At 39.5% G+C, this 26,428-nt stretch overlaps 1 protein-coding gene across 2 annotated transcripts in view; it reads right to left on the bottom strand.

The window, feature by feature from the left end:
* Window positions 1–26,428, bottom strand: part of nudcd1 (NudC domain containing 1) — a 129,873-nt gene that overhangs the window by 91,614 nt on the left and 11,831 nt on the right. The window contains exon 2 of one of the 2 annotated variants that reach the window (XM_072570995.1): window positions 7,592–7,746. The exons of the other annotated variant lie outside the window; for it this stretch is intronic. Coding sequence (XP_072427096.1) covers window positions 7,592–7,746 — 155 coding nt within the window. The remainder of the gene's footprint in view (window positions 1–7,591; window positions 7,747–26,428) is intronic. 2 annotated transcript variants of the gene reach the window in all.

The raw sequence follows: 26,428 nt of genomic DNA on the forward strand, positions 1-26,428 counted from the left end.
TGAGTCCAAGCTCCACTAAAACTATTTGGCATAAGTATGCTTCCCAAAAGTGTAGGAATATAGGTATCGTAGCCACTATTAGGTGACTGATTATCAGGTATCCAAAGTGGATGTGTGGAGAAAGGTTGGAGACACTGGGTAATGTATAAAGCCTCCCTTTTACGGTTTATATTGATGAATGGTCTATGTATATACTGCTTGTACAGGTACTGACTAATTGCACTGCACAAAGTGTTAGACAAGTGAATCATCAACTTTACTTTCCTGCAAAAAATTACAACCAGAAAACATAAAAGAGGGGAAATTCAAAATGTCATTACTAATCCAAAGCATCTTGTGTGCATGCAATGAACTATTGGAGCATTGAGTGTGTGGTACTGGAAAAGCACAGCAGGTTAGGCAACATCCGAGAAGCAGGATGATCGACATTTCAGACAGAAGCCCTTCATCAGGAATCAGGCTTTTGCCCGAAATGTCAATTCCCTTGTTCCTCGGATGCTGCCTGACCTGCTGTGCTTTTCTAGTACCACACACTCGACTCTGATCTCCAGCATCTGCTGTCCTCACTTTTGTCTATTGGAGCACTGAGTTAACTCTTAACTATGGCAATGTTATTCTGCAAATTAATTATAAGAATGTAAACATGGGAACAGGAAATCGAAAAGATGTTTGGGAGGCTACAAGATAGGAGAAATGAAGTCAAGCATTAAGTGCATTTCAAAAGCAGGATGGGGATGTCAAAAGACAAAGTTATGGACATTCTGAATGCACACAGCACAACAAAATGCTCATTAGACTTGTCCCCAGGAGAACTTTTGATTTATTGATTTGTGGGATGTGGGCACTGACTGAGCCAGTATTTTATTGCCCATCCCTAGGTACCCTTGAGGTGGTCGAGTGTGTGGTGCTGGTAAAGCACAGCAGGTCAGGCACCATCCAAGGAGAAGGAAAAAAAATCAACGTTTTGGGCAAAATCCCTTCATCTTTTGCCCAAACGTTGATTCTCCTGCTCCTCGGATGCGGCCTGACATGCTGTGCTTTTCCAGAACCACACTCTCGACTCTAATCTCCAGCATCTGCAGTCTTCACTTTCGCCCTTGAGATGGTGGGAAGATGCCTTCTTCTTCAATCAGGTAGACCCACAATGCAGTTAGGGAGGGAGTTCCAGATTGCGACCCAATGACACTGATGGAATGACAATACATTTTGAAGTCAGGATGGTCAGTGGCTTGAAGGTGGTTTATTTTTTGCCCTTGTCCTTCTAGATGGTCATGGGTTTAGAAGATGTTGTCTTTGGCACATTTCTGCAGCATATCCTGTAGATAGTATCAGCAGTGTGTGCTCAGTGTCAGTAGTGAGAGTGGAAATTGATGGTTGTGATGTCAATCAAGTGTGCTGCTTTGTTCTGGATGGGGTCAAACTTCTTGAATGTTGTTGGAGCTGCATTCATCCAGGCAAGTGGGGAGCATTCCATCACTCCCGACATGTTCCTTGTAGATGGAGGATAGGATTGGGGAATCAGGACGTGAGTTACTTACTGTAGTATTCCTAGCCTCTGACCTGCTTTTGACCCGACTGGCTATTCCAGTTCAGTTTCTGCTCAATGGTAAACTACAGGATGTTGATAGTGGGAATTCAATGACATTTACCATCAAAGGGCAGTGGCTAGCTAGCCTCTTATTGAAGATGGTTATTGCCTGTCATGTGGCACAATTGTTGCTTATAATTTTTCAGCCCAAACTGCCCTACGGAGAGAGATTTGGCAAACTGAGCCCATATTTTCTAAAGTTTTGAAGTATAAGAGGTAATCTCACTGAAACTAAAAAAAAATTTAAAGGGGTAGACAGGGTAGATGCAGGTAAGATCTTTCATTGTCTGGTGTCTAGAACTGGGGCCATAATTTAAAAATAAGGTGGATGTCATTTAGGTCCGTGATGAGGAGAAATTCTTTTACTCGTGATTATGAAATTTTGGACTTCTCTATATTGTGGAAGTTCATTCTTTGAGTTTAAGGTACAGAGTGTTACATTTCTGATTCCCAGTGGCAAACAGGATTTTTAAGCATGGAGCAGGTAAAAAGTATTGACGTGTTCTGCAGTCATGATGGTATTGAATGTTGGGCTGAATGGCTTACTCCTGTTGATATATTCCTAACTTTTGCACTCTCCTTTAATTGGACAATGCAATTGCACATCCCCCCCATATTGACATCATTATGCAGAAAAAAATACCAATACTGTTTCTTAGCAAATCCTTTACAACTTTGTAAAACTTCAGCTAAAAAGAATTCAGAGTCCAGATCAGCTAATCTATTCAACCATCAAGATCGACAGATTGTAGCATCAGTAGTTCAAGAAAAGCAGTTGTTGTTTTGGACTTCATGTTGCTCACAGTTAGATTCTAGTTACCAATGTGTTGTTCCCAGAACAGAAATCCACCAAAATATCTCAAGCAAAACAATTTACTTGTTCCTTACATTTATTTTAGTGGGTGAGTAGATGGGAAAATCAGTACAAAAGGGTGAAAGTCCAGTCAATCATGTACATTGGATGGGATTTTCTGGTCAGTGGTAAATCAAATGGCACCTGTTGGCCACCTTGCTGACACACAAGGTCTTTGCAGGTTTCTGAGCAGAAAACTGCTCATATCCAGCATAAGAGTGGGATAAGTATCAGCATGACTCATCAAATAATCAATGACAGAATCCTTACTGAGTCATGCAGAATCTAAACCAGAAGGTATAAAGTAGACAGTACATATAAGATTCAAATCATGATCAAAAAAATAGAGATAAAGATTGGGAATCACAGGTGGAGTTAGGGAAAACAAAAAGATAAAAGAGACAGCCAAAGCAAAAAGCAAGCACATCTCGAATATTAACGTTTTGAAAGAATGAGACTTCTCACTTATAAAATTAAAAGTTCAGTGCTGGTGAGTCTGTTTAGCTTCTCCACTTAAATATTTCTCAGTAATTTACCCTTTCTTGAAACAGCATTCTAAATGAGTTTTTTTTCTCGTAACCCTGACTTATCTTCTTCTTTCACATGATTTCTCAGTTCCTCTTTGCCTCTTTTCACAAAGGATCAAAGTACAAAATATTACTTCAATAGCTTTTGACCTCTACTTTCAACCAGTCAAAATAATTTTCCCTCTTTAAAGCTTTTCCCTGCTGTCAAAAGTAAAAGTGACATCGAGTGCAAAACTACTTCCAGATATCAGGCTAAAATTAGTCTGCTCTCACCTCCTTTCTCAATATTTACTTCAACAGCCAATGGAAACATGATTTTATACATTACAAAAAATCAAGCTATGAGATAACCACAAAAGCAGTTTTTAGCCAAATAAAAGGGGCCAACTTGCAGCAATCATTGTCATTATTTAAGGCAAAGTTAAAAATCACACAACACCAGGTTATAATCCAAAAGGTTTAATTGGAAGCACACTAGCTTTCGGAGCGATGCTCCTTCATCACAATCACCTGATGAAAGAGCGTCACTCCGAAAGCTAGTGTGCTTCCAATTAAACCTGTTGGACTATAACCTGGTGTTGTGTGATTTTTAACTTTGTACACCCCAGTCCAACACTGGCATCTCCAAATCATTATTTAAGGCAGCTCAACATAACTAGGAGAGCTTTTTCCATGGTGAACCATTGTCTAACATTTATCCCTAGGTATACAGGCCTTCTATGCCATTAGAAGTGGGTGAAAGTATTGAATAAGACTTGCATCTATTCCTATATTATACTAACAATGAGTGATCTCATGCTTCAGTATTCCACATATGCTAAAAAGTGTGTGGAGTCATTTTGAAGAATGTCAAAACAGATATTAGATTTAAAAATACTGGAACAAGCAAAATAAAAACCAGAAGAATAAAATAGTAAAGAAATATCTTGAAACTTGTGGGCTGATACCCATTTATTGGAAAACACAAATTCCCTTAAAGATATATCAAACTGTTAATGGATTTAGCTACAGTACTAAGTGTAACTAATCATGACACTGATTCTGATACATGTAATGCAAGATAAATTCATATGGAAAATTATTTTAGAAACTAAAAATTCTGTTACAAATTTAGAGTGATAAAGATTGAGTGCCCATTAAAATTGATCAACAGTAGAAAAAAGAACCCAGCAGTAAGGTGATATATCAGCATTACAGAAATTCTATACAACGGCTCTCATTTATACTTCAACATAGTAAAACACTGAATGTAGTCAAACATCCTAAAATGCTTAATAGAAACAAAAGCCATGTGAGGATATGGTGGGTCAGATGACCAAAAGCTTGTCCAAGAGGTAGGTTTTAAGGAATATCTTAAAAGAGGAAACCAGACAAAAAGGCATAGATAGAAAATTCTAGAGATAAGACAACCTAAGTAGCTAAAGACCATAAATGCTGAGGTGATTAAAATTGAGGATGCTTAATTGGCTACAACTGGATGAAGACAAATAACTTGGGGGTGTGGCAGGGGGCTGGAGATAGGGAGGGACAAGACCATGAAGGATTTAGGAAAAAAAAATCCCAAAAAGGTGCGTGTATTAGAAGCTAGCTAATGATTGCCTTTAGATGTGTCATTTGAGTCCAGCATTTAGCTTTGTACTTGCCATTTTAACAACTGTGCTGCAAACTATTCAGTCAGTGTTGCAGATTAATCTCAGTGGACTCTACAGTTGCAAGAAAAAAAAACCTGAAAAATTCTAGACAAATGGAATTCAATTAGCCTTTTCTCACAAATACAGAAGAATTAACCTAAATGACTAACTCAATTATTTCCCCCAACATCTGAAGCAGACAGTCTATTAACATCTTATTCAAATAGTGTTCCTTTCAAACTCAATTCTAGTGCCTTTTACACCTACTCACGCATTCTCATTGGTCCATAACACTTGTAACATTAACACTTTCTGCAGGTTCTTAAAAAAAGGCATTGTTTTCGGTGTTAAGGCTTGACTCTGAAGGACAGTGACATTTGTAGTTAAGAATTTGGATCCCACAAAAAAACCAGAGGACAGAAATGGGCAGTTGAGTGATTTTCTGGCAGGACTGTTTAAGAAAGAATGATGGCTAGGGCTTCAAGGAATACTCTTGCTGTATAAAAAGTGCCATGGAATTTTCAAGCAGTGGCTGGTAGATGAATCTGGATTTAATACATTATCTGCAGTACTGTGAACAGCTTTGATCTCTTTACTTAGGGAAGGTTATGTTTTGAAGGCAGTTCAAATAAGATTTGCTAGATTGATAGCTGGAATGAGCAGGTTGTCCTGATGATTCGTGGGTAGTCTGGGCTGTTTCCAATACTGTTCAGAGGAGTGAAGGATTACTTGATTGAAACATACAAGATCCTGAAATGCCCCGACAAAGGTGGAAATGGTAAGAATATTTCAACATGAAGGAGTTCTGAGATCTAGAGGGCACTGTTTAAATTGAAAAGTCTTCCTTCTAGAACACAGATTGGAAGAAACATTTTCTCAGTAGGTAGTGTAACTTCAAAATTCATCTCCTTAGAAGGCAGTACAGGCAGAGTCTTTAAGGTGGAGGTAGATAAATTCTCACTTGGCAATAGTTTTTGCAGATAGGCAAGAATGTGGAGTTCAAAACAAACAGATCAGCCATGATTTTATTGAATGGTAGAGCAATCTCAAAAGAGACAACTGACCTACTTCTGCTTGTAGTTCCTTTGTTCATATCCTGCAATGCATACACTCCATTTAGGAATTAGATCAAAAGGCATGAAATAGCCAACACTGATTTAAAAGGAAAGACCTTCACTGACCAAAAAAACTGCCTCCTTTGAGAATACTGCAAAATGTTTCATAAACTAAATCCCATGCTACAGTTTATTTAGATTTTTAGAATGCAATAGATATGAAAAAGCTCCACGGTAAAAGCACATAAATTCAGGTTAAAGGCAACATAAGCAACTCTCTTGTATTAAAAAAAAGGAAGAATCATCATCAATGAACTTCAGGATGTACTGTCAAGACTAAGTGAGGAATTGTGTTGGTTGTAATATCAAAAGAACAAATGCACGTTGGTTCTAATCCCCACAAGTTGTCCAAATACACAAATCAATAATGGTTTTCAAAATATTCTGCCAATGTTTAAAACATACCACACAAAATGTTCACACACAAGTGCTATTAAAAAGTTGGGAACAATATGTTTGCATGGATAGAAAACTGGTTAGTGCACAGGAAGCAAAAAACAGGGATAAACTAGACATTTTCAAGCTTGCAGGTGGAACAAGTGGAGTTCCACAAGGATCAGTATTGGGCCCTCAGCTACTTGCAATCTATATTAATGACTTGAACAAAAAGACCCAATAGGGTGTACCCACGTTTGCTGACAATATATAGTTAGGTGCATATAAGCTTCAATAAAGACATAAAAGCACAGATGGCTCAGTGGTTAGCACTACTGCCTCACAATGCCCGAGACTTGGATTCAATTCCACCTTCGGATGACAGTCTGTGTGGAGTTTGCACATTTTCCCAGTGTCTGAATGGATTTCCTCTGGGTGCTCTGGTTTCCACCCATAGTCCATAGATGGACCACAGAGGGTAGGTGGATCGCTCGTGTTAAATTGCCCATAGTATCCAGGATATGCAGGCTAGATGGGTTAGCCTTGGGGAAAGCAGGGTCATGGAATTGGAGTAGGGATATGGGTCTGGCTAGGATTCTCTTCAGAGCATTGGTATGGACTCGATGGGCTGAATGGCCTGCTTCCACACTATGGATTCTATGAAAAAGGGTGCAAAGAGATCTAGAAGGTTGAACAAATGGGCAAGGTGATAGTAGATGGACTAGAGTATGAGAAAACACAAAGTTATTCATTTCGATATTAAGAATACACAAGCAGAATTGTTTGTACAAAGGCATGAAATTTCTAAAAATGTTGAAGTTCCAAGAGACTGGCGTACTCATACAAGTAACAAAAAGTTAGCACACTGGTACAGCAAGTAATCAGGGTAGGAAACTGCAAATTAGCCTTTACTGCAAGGGGATCGGAGTACAAGAATAATGAAGTCTTGCTACCATTCCATACAGCTTTAGTGAGACCACACCAGAATTAGTGTATGCAGACCTTGTCCCAATAATTTAGAAAGCATGTATCTCTACTGAAAGCAGTACTGCAAATATTCACTATATTTGTTTCTAAGTCAAGAGGGGCACACCCACTGTACCAGAAAAGCCCCTCACTAAGGAACGTGGGGAGATTGTGGGAAAGCACAGTTAAGGCGAATAATCACTACAATGGTTGAATGGAATGGCAAGCTCAAGGCATTCTATGTTCTAGACTTGCTCCATGCTTCATGAATGGACTGCAGGCTTATAATTCCCAAAGGAGGAAGCAAACAATGTTAAAGATGGAAAATTACTGAAGTTTTAGACCAAATCTCTTTCAACAATTTCCTCTCAATTCAAATTCAATTCTTTCCAGGAAACTGTTCCTACAGAAAGTGGAGATACTTGAACTGGCAGTTTCCATCAAGGTGGTAAAAGTTTAATTTCTCAATCCTTCACAAGTTCGCAATATTTATCATTTTAAAGATGCTAACTGGAGATACAATTAGACAAACTTACCAAAGTGATGTCCAGATGCATGATTCTCTCATGCTGATCAATATAATAGACACTGTCTGGATACCACCTGTCACAGTGCAGATAGTTGTACATGCCAAAGACACACATATGGTCCAAGGTGTACTGATCTTCTCGAAGTTTCACTTCAGCTACAGCTAAACAAAAATACACCAAAAGCATGATCAGAATAACCATCAGAACTGACACAATTCTTTCCCCCACACTTGAGAGTTCAATTCATTTCTAGCTGGCTGCTTAGCTGAATTTTTTCAAATGTTTGAAACAGAATCATTCAGCCCAAAAAATGCATTGGCATATTTAAATAAAAATCAATACCTTTGAGACACAAAAATCAGTACAATTAGTCCATGTGTATACCATGAGATACTGAAAGATAATACATAAAATCATTTCTTTTTTCCTATCTTTGCAGATAGTTTATGACAAAAAAAATTGCAAATAGTGGAATCCTAAGTCGAAAAGCAGGAGACTGGAAGAACACAGCAAGCCAGGCAGCAAGAGGAGGTAGAGAAGTCGACATTCTAGGTATAACCCTTCCTGAAGAACACGGTAAAAGCACATAAGTTCAGGTTAAAGACAACATAAGCAACTCTCTTGTATTAAAAAAAAGGAAGAATCATCATCAATGAACTTCAGGATGTACTGTCAAGACTAAGTGAGGAATTGTGTTGGTTGTAATATCAAAAGAACAAATGCACGTTGATTCTAATCCCCACAAGTTGTCCAAATACACAAATCAATAATGGTTTTCAAAATATTCTGCCAATGTTCAAAACATACCACACAAAATGTTCATACACAAGTGCTATTAAAAAGTTGGGAACAATATGTTTGCATGGATAGAAAACTGGTTAGTGCACAGGAAGCAAAAAACAGGGATAAACTAGACATTTTCAAGCTTGCAGGTGGAACAAGTGGAGTTCCACATGAAGAAGTGTCATGCCTGAAACATTGACTTCTCCACCTCCTGATGCTACGTGGCTCGTTGCGTTTTTCCACCTATTGGTTGTCTACAGGTAGTAGACAAAAAGCATTAATATACACTGATGTTGGCTTTTAAAGGCAAAGATGGTTTCTAGAAGGCTGTGTTAAAAATAAGAAATTTGGTTATATTTAAAGTTTTGGTTTGATACTTTCTCTCTCGCTTTGTTCCTTGTATGCAGATTTTATAATACAATCTGAAATTAAAGTAGCCTTGGTTTATTATTTAGGTATAAATTACCGACAAAAATCTCAAAGTTTAATATTAATGTGATGTTTGGCAACAATTGTTTCATGATTTCAGCCACAATTTTCTACATTTATCAGTCACATGTAGACATTACCTAAAATTTTAATCAATATTTGCTTATAAGATACTCCACACTTCCTCGATATAAGAGGCAAAATGTATTAGCATGGACACTGAAAATAAGGTGTCACTGTCTTGAATTATAACACCATCTCATGTGATTGATCTCAAATTACAAAATAATTGTACGTCACACATGGTTTTTTTCTTTGGAGCCAATTTCCTCCTGTCCTCTCTCCCCAAGTGGCAGGTTTCAAAATGGGTCTGTCGAAGTCACCCACTTCACCGTGAAGATTCCACTCTCATCCAATGTCTGCATTTATGCCTTATCCACACAAAACACAGGATGGCAATGATGAAGATGCACCAGCAAATTTGGCTCCCTCTTTCTCATAAAAGATGAGTGATGTAGAAATGCATCATCACATTCCTTCCTCTTAGTGAATGGCTACATAGGGTTCGATTGCGTATACAGCAGGACTTTTGCCCGAAATGGCGATTTCGAAGCTCCTCGGATGCTGCCTGAACTGCTGTGCTCTTCCAGCACCACTAATCCAGAATCTGGTTTCCAGCATCTGCAGTCACTGTTTTTACAGCAGGATACAGCCCAACCAATGTATACTGGTGTTTATATGTTCTATTCGAGTCTCATCCCAATTTTCCTGGTTGCCTCACCTTCCCTTACATGCATCTACTGACATCACTTCCTGTGATAGCAAGTTCCACATTCTCACCACTGGTTTCTCCTGAATTCCCTATGGAATTTTTTGGAAACAATCTTAAATTGGTGGCCAGCAGTTATGAACTTTCCAACAAAAGGAAACATTATGCTATGATAATTCAGTGAGAATAACAGCACAGATCAGGAATTGACTCGGCAAGTTCCAGGCTACAAAGCTGATGAATGCTTGCGTCCTTTATTCGCTAGTCCATCAAGAAGCATTCACACCATTTCAGTTCACATGCCATGCTATTTATCATGTCTTAAATCAACAGAATTTTTATAAAAATTACAAATAACTGCTACTATGCTAGAAGAATCAGATGACTTGATAAACAGAAACATACTAATCTAGGCACAGCATTTACAAACAAAAAGGACTTGCATTTCTGTGGCATCTGTCAGCGTCCTAAAGCATTCTATAACCAATACAGTAAACATGGTAGTTATTAGTAGACAGCAAGTTCCAACATACAGTAATGTGGTATTGAGCTAATAACCTGTTTCAGTGGAAAGATAAATATTGACCAATACAATATCCATGTTCACAATGTACAAGGCACCAGTCAGGAGTATGGTACCATCTACTCCATTTCCGTGGATGAATGCAGCTCCACCACCACTATGGAAACTAGACACCACCCAGGACAAAACAATTGACTTGATTTGCACTATGTACACCCTTTTAACACACACGCCCTGCACCACCATTGCACAGTGACAGAAGCATGTACCATTTACAAGCATTCACTGTAGCAACTTACCAAGGCTGCTTGCAAACCTGTCATTCCATGACCTTAACCACTTAGAAAGACAAAAGGAACACAGGCACACCACCTCCTGCAGGTTTCTCTCCGAGCTGCTAGCAGAGGCCATATAAATTCTTTTTTGGGATAATAAACGGAAATGAACCTGAACTGCCATAACTAAAATACCATGACAGTTTTGCTACTTGGAAAAAAAAAATCAATTGTTGTATATGTTGTTGAGCTGTGCGATATAACACTGAAGCAGTTCAAAGATCAATTCAAGGCCGAGTGGTACCAAGAATGATTTGAGTTAAGGAAATTCTGCCTGACAACAGCTATTTCATTTGTTGAGCTGAAGAATGTTAAAATGGAGAAACGTCCAGTACCTGCAGACAGAAAGAATCCATTTCTCCCTCTCTTACTCTCCAGAACAAAAAAACATGGGAAAGCTCAAAATAACAAAATTATTCATACAAGGCAAGGCCCAAGTCCACCTGATCGATCATCAGATTGAAGAACAACTGTCACCTTGCTGGCAACAGTAATCATGTGTAGAATCAAAAAGGTCTGAAAAAAGAGAACTTTTCACCTGTGGTCTGGAATGCTGACCATTAGAATTTTGTTTCCCTGTTTCTATATTCTTTTTGCACCATTAGGTATGTGTTGAAGAGAGAGAGAGAGAGAGAGAGAGAGAGAGAGAGAGAGAGAGAGAGAGAGAGAGAGAGAGAGAGAGAGAGAGAGAGAGAGAGAGAGAGAGAGAGAGAGTGTGTGTGTGTGTGTGTGTGTGTATGTGTGTGTGTGTATGCGTGTGTGTGTGTATGCGTGTGTGTGTAATCCCCATCAAGCAACACACCATTCTTTCACAGTCAGTGAGCTAAAGTCCTCAAATAACATTTCTAACACCACTACTGCATGTATTGCCTTATACCTCCAACTACCCTACGGACTACAGTGGTTGAAGAAACACAGCAGGGAAATTAGAAATCGACAATAAATGCTGACCTAGTCAACAATACCCAAATCCCATGACTGAATTAAAAACAAAAGAAAAATCAAGCCAACAATACTGTAGGGTAGCAGAAAGCTGATATTGATGAGGAAAGTAGTGAGCTGCAGCTTCAGCGCCCTGACTTACCTGAGAGATAAGACACCTGATGTCAGGATTTTGTGACCAAAACTGAAAACAGAAAGAGTTAAGTCACTCATGAACCGGACTGGAAACCAATATAGTATTTGCAATCTAAATCAAAAATTACACAGCATGAGCTATCACATGCATTTTGTAAAGTGAAATCATATCATGAAACCCGAAACTGATATTTAAAAATCATCCCTCATTGAAGTAGGGCATGAGCAAACAAAACAGAAAACGTATTGATTTCCTATAATAAAGCAAGTTGATCCAGCTTTCCATTTATGCATTTTTGTCGAAGACAATCATCATTATAAACTGGATTTAAAACACTAAGAAAGGATTTTTTTTTAAAAATGCACACTGTCACTTTAATTTATTGGGTATTGCTATTGCAGAGTTTCCACCATTCAACTTTAGGAATTCTGTTGTGAACGGATTTATTAGTGACTCTTTTCTGTTAAATGCCTTAATTGTCTCAAGCTAACCTGATAGTTTGGATTATTTAATGGCTTGGATGAGTTACAGTCAGAGTTATCGAGATGTACAGCATGGAAACAGACCCTTCGGTCCAACCTGTCCATGCCGACCAGATATCCCAACCCGATCTAGTCCCACCTGCCAGCACCCAGCCCATATCCCTCCAAACACTTCCTATTCATATACCCATCCAAATGCCTCTTAAATGTTGCAATTGTACCAGCCTCCACCAAATCCTTTGACAGCTCATTCCATACATGCACCACCCTCTCCATGACAAAGTTGCCCCTTAGGTCTCTTTTCTATCTTTCCCCTCTCACCCTAAACCTATGCCCTCTAGATCTGGACTCCCCGACCCCAGGGAAAAGACTTTGTCTATTTATCCTATCCATGCCCCTCATAATTTTGTAAACCTCGATAAGGTCACCCCTCAGCCTCCGATGCTCCAGGGAAAACAGCTCCAGCCTGTTCAGCCTCTCCCTGTAGATCAGATCCGCCAACCCTGGCAACATGCTTGTAAATCTTTTATGAACTCTTTCAAGTTTCACAACATCTTTCTGATAGGAAGGAGACCAGAATTACACGCAATATTCCAACAGTGGCCTAACCAATGTCCTGTACAGCCACAACATGACCTCCCAACTCCTGTACTCAATACTCTGACCAATAAAGGAAAGCATACCAAACGCCTTCTTCACTATCCTATCTACCTGCGACTCCACTTTCAAGGAACTATGAACCTGCACTCCAAGGTCTGTTTGTTCAGCAACACTCCCTAGGACCTTACCATTAAGTGTATATATTCTGCTAATATTTGCTTTCCCAAAATGCAGAACCTCGCATTTATCTGAATTAAACTCCATCTGCCACTTCTCAGCCCATTTACCCATCTAGTCCAGATCCTATTGTAATCTGAGGTAAACTTCGTCGCTGAACACTACACCTCCAATTTTGGTGTCATCTGCAAACTTACTACCTGTACCTCTCATCCAAATCATTTATGTAAATGACAAAAAGTAGAGGGCCAGCACCGATCCTTGTGGCACTCCACTGGTCACAGGTCTCCAGTCTGAAAAACAACCCTCCACCACCACCCTCTGTCTTCTACCTTTGAGCCAGTTCTGTATCCAAATGGCTAGTTCTCCTTGTATTCCATGAGATCTAACCTTGCTAAATCAGTCTCCCATGGGAACCTTGTCGAACGCCTTACTGAAGTCCATATAGATCACATCTACTGCTCTGCCCTCATCAATCTTCTTTGTTACTTCTTCAAATAACTCAATCAAGTTTGTGAGACATGATTTCCCGCGCACAAAGCCATGTTGACTATCCCGAATCAGTCCTTGCCTTTCCAAATACATGTACATCCTGTCCCTCAGGATTCCCTCCAACAACTTGCCCACCACCGAGGTCAGACTCACCAGTCTATAGTTCCCTGGCTTGTCTTTGCCACCTTTCTTAAACAGTGGCACCACATTTGCCAACCTTCAGTCTTCCAGCACCTCACCTGTGACCATCGATGATACAAATATCTCAGCAAGAGGCCCAGCAATCACTTCTCTAGCTTCCCACAGAGTTCTCAGGTACACCTGATCAGGTCCTGAGGATTTATCCATTTTTAACCATTTCAAGACATCCAGCACTTCCTACTCTGTAATCTGTACATTTTGCAAGAAGTCACCGTCTATTTCCCTACAGTCTATATCTTCCATATCCTTTTCCACAGTAAATACTGATGCAAAATATTCATTTAGTATCTCCCCCATTTTCTGTGGCTCCACACAAAGGCCAGCTTGCTGATCTTTGAGGGGCCCTATTCTCTCCCTAGTTACCCTTTTGTCCTTAATATATTTGTAAAACCTCTTTGGATTCTCCTTAATTCTATTTGCCAAAGCTATCTCATGTCCCCGTTTTGCCCTCCTGATTTTCCTCTTAAGAATACTCCGACTTCCTTTGTACTCTTCAAGGATTCACTCAGATCTATCCTGTCTGTACCTGACATATGCTTCCTTCTTTTTCTTAACCAAACCCTCAATTTCTTTAGTCATCCAGCATTCCCTATACCTACCAGCCTTCCCTTTCACCCTAACAGGAATATACTTTCCCTGGATTCTTGTTATCTCCTTTCTGAAGGCTTCCCATTTTCCAGCCGCCACTTTACCTGTGAACACCTGCCTCCAATCAGCTTTCGAAAGTTAGATTAGATTAGATTACTTAGATTATTTACAGTGTGGAAACATGCCCTTCGGCCCAACAAGTCCACACTGACCCGCCAAAGCGCAACCCACCCATTCCCCTACATTTAGCTCTTTACCTAAGACTACGGGCAATTTAGCATGACCAATTCACCTAACCTGCACATCTTTGGACTGTGCCTAATACCATCAAAATTGGCCTTTCTCCAATTTAGAACTTCAACTTTTAGATCTGGTCTATCCTATTCCATCACTATTTCAAAACAAATAGAATTATGGTCGCTGGCCCCAAAGTGCTCCCCTACTGACACCTCAGTCACCTTCCCTGCCTTATTTCCCAAGAGTAGGTCAAGTTTTGCACCTTCTCTAGTAGGTACGTCCACATACTGAATCAGAAAATTGTCTGAAATTCCTCTCCAGCTAAACCTTTAACACTATGGCAGTCCCAGTCGATGTTTGGAAAATTAAAATCCCCTACTATAACTACCCTATTATTCTAACAGACAGCTGAGATCTCCTTACAAGTTTGTTTCTCAATTTCCCTCTGATAAGGTGATCATCCCTTTCTTATTTCTCAGTTCCACCCAAATAACTTCCCTGGATGTATTTCTGGGAATATCCTCCCTCAGCACAGCTGTAATGCTATCCCTTATCAAAAATGCCATTCCCCCTCCTCTTTTGCCTCCCTTTCTTTTCTTCCTGTAGCATTTGTATCCTGAAACACTAAGCTGCCAGTCCTGCCCATCCCTGAGCCATGTTTCCGTAATTGCTATGATATCCCAATCCCATATTCTTAACCATGCCCTGAGTTCATCTGCCTTCCCTGTTAGGCCCCTTGCAGTGAAATAAATGCAGTTCAATTTATTAGTCCTACCTTGTCCCTGCCTGCCCTGACTGTTTGACTCACTTCTGTTCTCAGCTGTACCCGCCTCAGATCAATCTCTTTCCTCACCATCTCCCCGGGTCCCACCACACCCCACCTTACTAATTTAAATCCTCCCAAGCAGTTCTAGCAAATTTCCCTGCCAATATATTAGTCCCCTTCCAACTTAGGTGCAATCCGTCCTTCTTGTACAGGTCACTTCTACCCCAAAAGAGATTCCAACGATCCAAAAATCTGAATCCTTTCCCCATACACCAGCTCCTCAGCCATGCATCCATCTGCTCTATCCTCCTATTCCTGCCCTCACCAGCTCGTAGCACTGGGAGTAATCCAATATTACTACCCTTGAGGACCTCCTTTTTAAATTTATACCTAACTCTCTGTAATCTCCCTTCAGAGTCTCAACCTTTTCACTTCCAATGTCGTTGGTTCCAATGTGGACAATGACCTCCTGCTAGCCCCTCTCCCCCGTGAGAACATTCTGCACCCTCTCTGAGACATCCTTGATCCTGGCACCAGGGAAACAACACACTATTCTGCTTTTTCTCTGCTGGCCACAGAAACGTTTGCCTGTACCTCGGACTACAGAATCCTCTAAGCCAGTCCCAATACCAGAAACTTGGCTGTTCCTGCTACATTCCCCTGAGAATCCATCACCCCCTACATTTTCCAAAACAGCATAGCTGTTTGAAATTGATATATCCACAAAAGACTCCTGCTCTAGCTGCCTACCTCTCTTACCCTTCCTGGAGTTACCCCATCTATGTGACTGTATCCGAGACTTCTCCCCCCTTTCTATAACTGAAATCCATCACATACTGTTGCTGTTGCAAATTCCTCATCGCTTCTATCGGTCTCTCCAACCGATCCACTCGATCTGATAAGATTTGCATCCAACAGCATTTATGGCAGATATAATCCGCAGTAACCCTTCAACTCTCTCTTTAAACTCCCACATCTGACAAGAAGTACATATCACTGCAAAGGCCATTTTTGCTCCTTCACAATCTACAGACCCAGAAAATCACACCGTCTTATTCCTCTACAAACACTGCCCCAGGTTAAATTAATAGCTATGGCTTTTAAGTTTAATCAAGATTCATATCCCCAAAGACATATAATCAAGAAAAATCCACTGTACCCCCTACTGTAGCCTCTCTCTTGGACAGACTTAAAACAACAATTAACTTATCTGATTCTGTGCTGTGAACTTCGCCCAACAATTCCTCCAAGATTAGTTGTGAATTTCACTGTCTGTTAATTTTCCCAGATGCACTCTGATGTCCAGCGATATACGAATTCAAACAGCAAAGGCAGTAACTGTGCAGGTTTTCTCTCTCTCTCTCCTGCACTGTCCTCACCATGTGCTTCCTTTGTCTGCTTTTCTCCCTTATAAACTGCTGTTGTTTTGCCTTTTTTCCCCCAAAGTTCCAAAACAATACAACAGCATATAAAGCAGTAATTGCTGCTCCTGGAATTCGAGGAAATCACCTCCAACACCCAAAATACCTGAAAAAAAAGAGCAGCTCTTACAGCCAGAAATTTTTCCCGTCCTCCATCTTGGATTACCCAGAATTCTTGTTAGGAAAATGAATGTTGCATCTTGTAGTTTGCATCTTATCCCATGGCTGAACAAAGCCTACAGCAATCTCAGCAATATTCACTGAATTGTAAAGGATCAGTAGTTCTTCTGAGCACAACCTGCAACTGCACCATTCATTACAGTTTGGAGGGAAGCGGTTAACCCATCAAAAAGTACACACAAGATACTCAGCCATCACATCAAGTGTGGGTGCCAAGAATCTATGCCCCTGTGTGTACATGGCAGAGATTGTGCAGCACTTTGCCTCCATAATGTGCAAATCTATGACTTTCACACTTGATTATTCAAACTTTACCTGCATTAAAAATATGAATATAAAAAGTGTACTCAACTGTAGCTTCGACACCTCAAAATCAATCTAAACGTAACTCACTTTTATCAGAGACTTTCCCTTCTTTGATAGTACAGAGCTTGAAGCGAATTGAGAAAGCATTAATGCAATAAAGTTGAGGAGTACTTATATCAAGGACATAAAAGGAAGAGCAGGAAGGCAATTCTCAGGTCAGTATGCGTGTAAGATACTAATTTGCATCTAAGCTCAAAAATGAAGCTACATTAGAGGATGTGGTCAATAGATCTGAAGTTGGAAAAGCACAGCAGGTCAGACAGCATCTGAGGGGCAGGCAAGTCAATGTTTCAGGCTAAAACCCTTTGTCAGGATCTGATGTTGAGTCAAGGTCAGCTGGAACACATCTGTGAAGGAAGAAGTGGGTGTATACTTGGATGGAGGTGACTATAAAACGTAGAAGCAGATGTAGGCTATTCGGCCCATCGAGTCTCTCTACCATTCAATGTGATCATAATGGATCTGATAATTGTCAACTTCACTTTCTTACTTTTCTCTATTATTCTTGATTCCTTTATTGATTTAAAAATCTGTCTCTGTCAAGAATATAAAGATGCGATATATGAACATTTCCTGCATTTATGAACAGCTACTGACACTGTTCTGCATTGGTTTCCAACTTGCTTAAAAATTGACTTGTGAACAGACTTGAGAATGGAAACCAGGAACTGCCTGTACTTTATGACCCAGACTTGACAGCCCTCTGTGGTACAGAATTCCACATACTCACTTCCCTCGGAGAAATTGCTCAACTCTGTTTTAAATCGGTGAACTCTTATTCTGAGATTACACCCTCTGGTCCTAGAATCTCCAACAAGAGGAAGCAACCTTTCAACATCATCGTGTCAAGTCACCTATGAATCTTCCTGCTTCAGTAAGGGCACCTCTCATTCTAAATTCCAATGAATACCTGCTCAAGTTACTCAACCTCTCAAAAGACAGCCCCTCCACACCTGGGATCAACTCAATGAATCTTCACTTGACTGCTTTCAGTGTCTGGATATCTTTCCTTAAATAAGAGAATCAAAATTGTTCAAAATATTCTATCTATCTGTTACCTGACTAATGCCAGGTACTCCTTTCCCTTTGAAATAAAGACCAATATTCCATCTGCTTTCCCTATTACTTGCTGAATTTGGATGCTAGGATTTTGTTAAAGGACTGTTAAATCTGTCCCGTACTATAGCTTTCAACAATCTTTCCCCACATTTTTTAATTCACTTGTGGGAGATGGATGCCATTGGATGTCCAGCATTTATTGTCCATCTGTAGTTGCCCTTGAGGTGGTGGTGAGCTAAATATTCAACTCTTGTATTCTTCCAGCCAAAGTTCATAACCTGACTTTTCCCCTCTATATTTAGATCTCTGCAGATTGTCATCCTCACCACTTGTTTTCCGATACTTTTGTGCCATCCACAAACATGGCTATAGTACATACATTTTCCTCATCCAAGTCATTAATATACATTGCAAATAATTGTGGCCCCCAGCACTGATCTCTGTGGCATGCTACTACTAACAGGTTTCCATCTTAAAAACGCCAACCTTATCCCAGCTCTCTGCCTTCTATTAGTTAGGAAACACTGGAGACTGCAGATGCTGGAGAAATCAGAGTTGATAAAGCATGGCACTAGTCAGGCAGCATGAGGAGCAAGAGTGTCGACATTTCAGGCAGGAGCCTTCTTCCTGAAGGATCCTGCCCGAAATGTCAACTCACTTGCACCTAGGATACTGCCTGAACTGCTGTCCCTTTTCCAGCACCGAGCCTTCTATTAGTTAGCCAATTCTCTACCTATGCTAATAAATGACCTCCAATACCATGGGCTGTTTTATTAACGTATGATACCTTACCAAATGTCTTCTGAAAAATCCAAATATATTACATCTACTGCTTCCCCTTTGTCTACCCCGCTTGTTACGTGAACGCAATATGGCACACTTAGAGGATGAAGAGACAGAAAATCTGAACCAGTCAGGTTGGGCAAAAGGACAGGAGAGATTAGGGCTATAAAGAATTAACTGCAGAAATTGCAGAGGTCTTTCTCTATACACTTGCATCAGAGTATGAATTGAGGCTGGAGTATACCAGGTCTGCCCATTTACTGAGATGATTATATTTGGAAAGGGTGGTGCAGTCATGGAATGTAAAGTGTAGTCATTGGGAATTATTAGATAGTTCAGCTACATTTATGGATAAGTTTATGAATTTTCTTCCAAGTTATTGAAATTATTCTGTTTACTTTTTTCTTCCAAGGAGTACATCAATGAGTGAAGAACTGTCATTGGAATTTTAAGAGAGCATTGCCATTGCAATCATAGAAACTTAATGAGGAAGCAAAAATTGACACATACATAACAGACTGATATTGCAAATTTTATCAGTTCTAAAACTATAACAATCAAATAACCCCCATGATCAAGTTGAAAACCATGGTTCAAAACAAATCAAAATTAATTGTGGCTAACCCACATTTTAAAATAATGCATAGAATCTGAAATAGTGACAAGTTTGGCTATTGCTTCCAAAAGATGGTGAGAGAAAGCGATTACAACTTTCACTGTGCCTCTGTGCACAATGAAAATGTCTATCTGACAGCCCTTTCACATTATGGGTCCTAGGAGGGTGAGAGAAACAGATGGATTCCCCTCTTCCACTTGCACATATGTTAGATTTGAGGTCTGGCACTGGTCTCCTCCACACTCACAGGAGAACTGGAAACAGTTCTTCTGCACAGAATACTCTCACATTGTTCTAACAGCTTGCATCCAATCATCTAGATTTTGATATTAGTTCAGTACATTTAATAGCCACACTTGGATATTAGATGGCAGGACTTGAAATAATGCATACCTTGCACATCTACAGAATAGGAACATATAGATTTTTTTCAGTAGTTTTCACAATGGAAGACACCAGCAGCAGATTAGAACTTCAAGACAGTTCAGTGATCAGAGGTGAGTGTAGTCAGTTTCACTAAAAAAAGGTGGTGGGGAAACTGAAAGGACTAAAGGTGGATAAATCACCAGAACTGGATGGTCTACATGTTTTGAAACAGATAGCTGAGGAAATTTGGGAGGCATTAGCGGTGATCTTTCAGTAATCACTAGAATCAGGGAGGGTCTAAGATGACTGGAAAATGAGAAGGGAGAGAGGCAGAAAACAGGAAACTAAAGGCCAGTTGGCCTGACCTTGGTTAGTTGGTAAGATTTAAAAGTCCATCATTAAAAGGTTGAGATTGCAGAGTACTTGGGAAGTGAATGATAAGATAAGGCTGAGTCAGCACAACTTCTTCAATGGTGGTGGTTGTCGTCAGCTGCAGGATGGCAGCTGACTAGCGAGTTCTGCAGGGGCCTGTGTTGGAACCAGAACTATTCATGTTGTTCATTAATGATCTGGACGAAGGAACTGAGGTCCCTGTTGCTACATTTGCAGCTGACACAAAGATAGGTAGAAGGGCAGGCAGCTTTGAGAAAGTGGGAAGGTTATAGAAACACTCGGATAGGCTCAGAGAATGGACAAACAAGTGTCACATGGAAAGTGTGAGGTTTTGCACTTTGGAGGAAGAATACAGACACAAACTAACTTTCTAAATTGGGAAAGGCTTCGGAAATCTGAAGCACAAAGGATTTGGAAGCCCTAGTTCAAGATTCTCTTAAGATTTGCTCAGAAGAATTAAGGATATCTGTTCTTAGTGTAAATAAGATCATAACATTTTTTCACTTGTGGAATGTGTCACAGTACTTCCTTTTGAGCTAGAAGCTGTGCATATTTTACAGTTGGATGTTGGATAACTGAATTTCTGGTTTATATTGAAAACTCTTAATAAAACTCAATTTCAACAGGAGAAGAAATTGTAATTTAATAAGCTGAGTGGAATATGCACGTAATAAAACTGAGATAGTAAGAAAGTTGGAAGATGTTCATACACGAGAGAGAAAACATTCTTCTATAAATTACATTTACTGACCTAAGGGTTCAAGGGACGCTAGCTGTGAGAGAGAGCGAGAGAGAAAGCTGGTGGAAAGGTTAACTCTTTGTGGCCTGATTTGTGTGTACATTTGCTTGTCATGGAATGAATGTTTGTATGTTGTTGTCTGGAGCTCGAGATCTGAATTTAATTTGCATTTTGTAGTGTAGTCCCATTCCCGCCTCAGTCGAAGCAAAATGGTCAGAGACACAGCATAGTTTTACCTCCTTCATCTTTGTCCTGGGCCCTGGAGGGAGTCAGAACGATCACCCATGTGCACAGGACATGAGTTGTCTGTCTTCTCTGGAACAGCAAGTTCTAAATAAATTATATAGTCATTTTACAGGGAGGAGCATCCAGATAAGGCAACATACAGATTGATTGGGTGACCATTAGAATCAGTGAGTGTCAATAGCAAAGATTAAACCATCTGGTGTTACACAAGGAATGTTCTTAACCTTAACTGGCTTCACATAATGAATACTTTTCACCTTGTTAAACTGACCTGACATACCTGAATACTTCCAATATAGTTAAATGGCTCTACATAGTGAATGCTTTTCCACCTTGCTAACCCATTATCCTTGCCTCCAGCACCCCACTGTTAACTGCGAGTTCTTACCTCATCTAAGTCATGCTCCGCTGAACCTTGTTTCACAAAACTCAGAATTTAACTCTTTCCTTACCTGCTCAAACCCTATACACATTCTCAGTAGGACGATGGTACTGGATATGTTAGCTGAGCGAGGTCACCTCATGACCTTTTCCACATAGTTTAGAATAGTCTCTCTGTATGATTATGTTAAAAGGGAGCTTATCTAGCTAAGGCATTTGGCCTGGTTTGATCAGGGTTTCCCTCTTTGAAATGCATGTAGCTTAATTAATCAAGCATACTCAGACTTGTCGATTAGTTTCTCTTCCTCTACAAATGTTTGCCATTTTATTGCTGCTTATCTGATTAAGGACATGTAGTTTTTTTGTAATCTCAGTACCAATTTCTGTACAATGCTTACAGCATTAAGGGGAGTAGTCTGAGAGAGCTCTTAGGGGTAAGAGATGGTACCGCTACTCTGCTAATGGTTTTAAAACCTTAGCTCAAACCTGGCTTGTACAAATCTATATTATAGTGTAGCATTGATGCCATTGGTAAATAAAAGGTAATAATTTAAACTAAATTGTCTGTAAGAGTTTTATATTCCAGACTACCACAGGGTATGAACTGTAGGACGAACCAAGAGAGGCTTATAGATCGATTGCATTAGGGATTCCCTGAGCCATTTTGAATAGGCAATTTAACAAGCTGAGACTTTGTTTTACCCAGTAAATTGTTATGAATTGCATTGCTGAAAGCCCAGTGAATGCAAATTCAAGAATAATTTTCAGAAAGAGAACTGGACAAATGCTTGTAGTGGAAAAATTAAATATAGGTGATGTACTGGTGGATTGAGACTAAATGATTCTCTTTGACAAAGAACTGGCACAGGCACAACGGACTGAATGGCTCCTTCTGTATTTTATATCTGGGGGTAATCACAACTTGAATTAGTCTCATCAAGGCACAGGAACTAACATTGGAGGGTAGGTATTATTAAAAAGTACAGGAAAGACTTAAGATAAAAACATGGAATAAACTGAGCAGAGAAGACAGCAGTAAAAAAGGAAAATTAAACAAAAAATATTTGTAAATAAAAAATTAAAACTTGAAGGACAGCAATCTTCTAGCATTTCATATTTCTGTATTTCAATCTGATAAAATTTAGCTGGCTGCCCTAGCAGAGTGTAAATCACCTTGACTTTTTTAAAAATCTGTTCTCCTATCACCTATCTCTAAGAACACACAATTATTAACAGTTGATGAGCCAGGCTCCACCTGACACATTCCTATTTGTTTAAGTTCACAACTTTGGCAGTATCTGTAATCAGTTCCTCAAAAGAAAGACTCTTCTAGCATAGTGTGGTGGCCTCAGGTTCAAGTCCATCTACCACAGTGTGTCATGAACACATTGATTAAAAATAACTCAGAGTCCTCAGAGATTTGCTGATAACCTACAGTTACTTTGTATAATTGATAGAATGATGATGTGTTATTGGTTCAAGCAAAACAGACAAATGCAATTTGTACTGGAATGCAAGCCGAACAGCATGAATTAAGTACCACCGCCCATTAACAATTCCTATACCCCCATGCCAATTGGATTGATTAGGCTGTTGGCTGACAAACACAACAGGATGAAGCAACTAATCAAACCTAAGTGGACTCCTGCAAATCAGCATCCTGCTCAAACAGTGCATCTGTCCATAAAAATGTATTGTCTGGAAATCTGTCCCCAGTGAGCTGTCAAACAAAAACAGGAATTCCATTTATTCATTTAAATTTAAAGGCTTGTATTAATAATCAAAGTAAGGAAAGAAAATATTCTGTTATTAAAATATAAAGTCAAACAGCACCGCAGTATCTGGTCAAAGGAGAAACCTGATATCGATTGTGGTCTGTGCACATTCACGTCCAGATAACTATAAGATCAGGGAAGAAAGATCAGACTTGGGACTACAAGTGCGACTGTCCATGATATGGAAAGAAATATGCCAGTGCTAATGCTATTTGCAAGCAGCGATGAACACAAACCTTTGCGTGTGCAAACATACATATCTGTCAGTGTGTATAAACCATGTGGTCAGATAATATGGAGGTAACCTTTACTTTGCGAGGTCATAAATACTAAATCAATTGCACTTGTTTTTAAATCAGCTAACTGCTTTACTCAAACAGAAATCGATCATGATATCTCTCTTACAAAAATGCTACTGAGAAATCAACTCAAACAAAAAGGATATCAAACATATTAGTTGTTTGTTGAACAAATCTCAACTCAGATTTTACACACAGGTTAATGTTAAAGCCAAGGATAGAGATATTGCCAAAATTTAGCGATCAAACAGGCAGGATTAAAATTCGGAGAGAGCTTTATGATTTAAGTATTCACGGCACTGGAGAAATCTTCGATTCTATTGCTAACCTGAAACTGGTCTTTTAAATTTCAAATTCACCATCAGGAGCCAGGTTTCCACTCAAGATGATAAAAAAAGTGCCATTTAATTATCAGTGTGCTAAAGGAGCATAAGAACTTTCAACTAACTGTTGCTCTGCTGTTGAAATAGAAACACTCCCTCATGTTGGCAGCCTAAGGAACAACATGTAGTTATATAGCGCCTTTAATGCAGTAAAATGTCCCAAGATATTTAACAGCTACAAATATCAAATTAAATTCAACAACGAAGCACATAAGCAAATATTGGTGCTGGAGCAAATTTATATATTTTCATGTATACCACATGGAGAAGATTTGAATTTATGATTGAGGTAGGTTTTCAAGAGCAATTTAAAAGAAGAGAACAAGAGATAAATAAGGAATTCCAGAGCTTTGGTCTTAGCAGCTGGGAAGGAATGGCCAACAAAGATGCAATGACTAAAATTGGGGATGTTCAAGGGGTCAAATTAGATAAGTGCAGATATCTCTTAGGAATCTGGAGCTGACAGAGATTACAGCTAGGGAGGGCTGAGGTCACTAAAGGATATGGAAACAAGGTTGAGTATGCTAAAATCAAGGCATTACTTAACCACGAGCCAACATCGGCCATCAGGAGCGTAAGCACATGAATCTTGATTCACCCTAGGACACAAGTAGCTGAGATTTTGATGAGCTCAGATTTTTAAAGGGGAGAATGCACCATGCTCGGCAGGTATGCAAAGCAATAGTCACATCGAGAGTTGAAACATCCATGAAGGTTTCAGCAATGTATGAGTTGATGTTGTGGCAGACTGATGCCACAATAGGGAAGTGGAAACCGACTTGGCGACTGTACAACTTTGCTTAAGAGTTTCCTGAACTCAATGTGCTTTGTCCATGCCCGAGCCATCAGTTACAACAGTGCTGTCATTTAAAAAGAAAAATTAAAATGCAAGTTCAATACTGAAATTGAGGATTGGGGGTGGTAGAAAGCTGACAGCGTAACTTATTCAACAGAAGTGGGCAACATACATCATCCTGAGATAGGTCACACAAGATAACTATTGAACTGTTACAACTGTATGGCTTTATTGTACCTCAATATCTGAAAATACTGCATTAAATATTTAGGAGTACTTGATGCTGCACTGATATGCTAAGAGGCTTTTAGTAGCAGCATCCAACCTTTGAATTTCACAGGCCACTTAAGTGACCAACACAGCCCCACTAGTGTGTACTTTTATGTTCATAAACTGCTGAAACTAACCGATCTCCATGCTCTGTTCTATGATTTGTCCATCAATAAGACAACAATGGTAACATTTTTTCCAAATCTTGAGATGATAAATCTCAAACAAAACTAGCTAACCAGCAAGACATCGAAAAAAATGAACTAGATCCATAGCTTCTATATCACAGTCACACTGCAAATTCAATTATGAATGATGGTTAAAAGTGGTTTGTCTGCAAGGGGAAATATAGATCCAATACCTACAGAAGAAGAGGAGGAAGAGAGTGCAGAAGGAAAGTGGCAAAGAAAACTAGTCAATAACGAAACAAGAAAGCAGATATCAAGAAAGCAGTTCTGTACAATCACCCTTTCTGACAATATCAGATCACAACACATTGTCTAATCAATTTTCATCCTACCCAATTGTTTTGCCAATTATCTTAAATCCATGCTGTCTTGTAAGGAATTATAGAACCTCTTTTTTGAAAGGAATTCTATATTATAAAGATGACGATTACTGATGTAATATCACATTGCAACTCTATTGCAGGAACAATTCCAGTGAAGGGATACTGTTGATCCAGGATACTGCATTCATTTCAAGATCATGCACACCACACTGTGTTCATTCACAGTACTGCAATCACAGGATGTGGTCATATATCTGCAAAGAGCAAGGACAATGAAGAAAATAAAAATCCTTGCATTTATATACCACCTTAGACTTTACAAAGTTGTAGACAGCCAATGAAGCACTTTTGAATGTACCATTAGTAAATGGATAAATGCTGGCCAGAAATTGCCTGTTCTTTTCTGAAATAGTCCTGTCGGATCTCATACACTCTTCCAGAAAGAAGAAGTCTCAGCTTGTTACCTGAATGACAGCTTGTCTGACAATGTAGTATTCCCAATGCAATAATGAGGAAACATCAATGTAGATTGTGTGTTATAGTATGTGAACCCAGGACCCACTGAATCACTATTTCTTCTACATAAGATGATGGTTGGTGGAATGAGGTTAGTGTGTCCCTTTCCCATATTTTTCAAACTAACTGAGCTATGTTTTCAAATCTCTTTAGTTTTGTCTGTTTAGCTTTCTCCATGCTTCAAGGTGTTTAGTCTTTGTTCAGGTTTTGCACTCTCACTGCTAAGCTCTTTTTAATTCATTTGTGGGAATGTGGACATCAACGGTTGAGCATCCATTTATAT

The sequence above is a fragment of the Chiloscyllium punctatum genome, chromosome 5, assembly GCF_047496795.1.
Source record: "Chiloscyllium punctatum isolate Juve2018m chromosome 5, sChiPun1.3, whole genome shotgun sequence".
NCBI classification, from domain to species: Eukaryota; Metazoa; Chordata; class Chondrichthyes; order Orectolobiformes; family Hemiscylliidae; genus Chiloscyllium; species Chiloscyllium punctatum.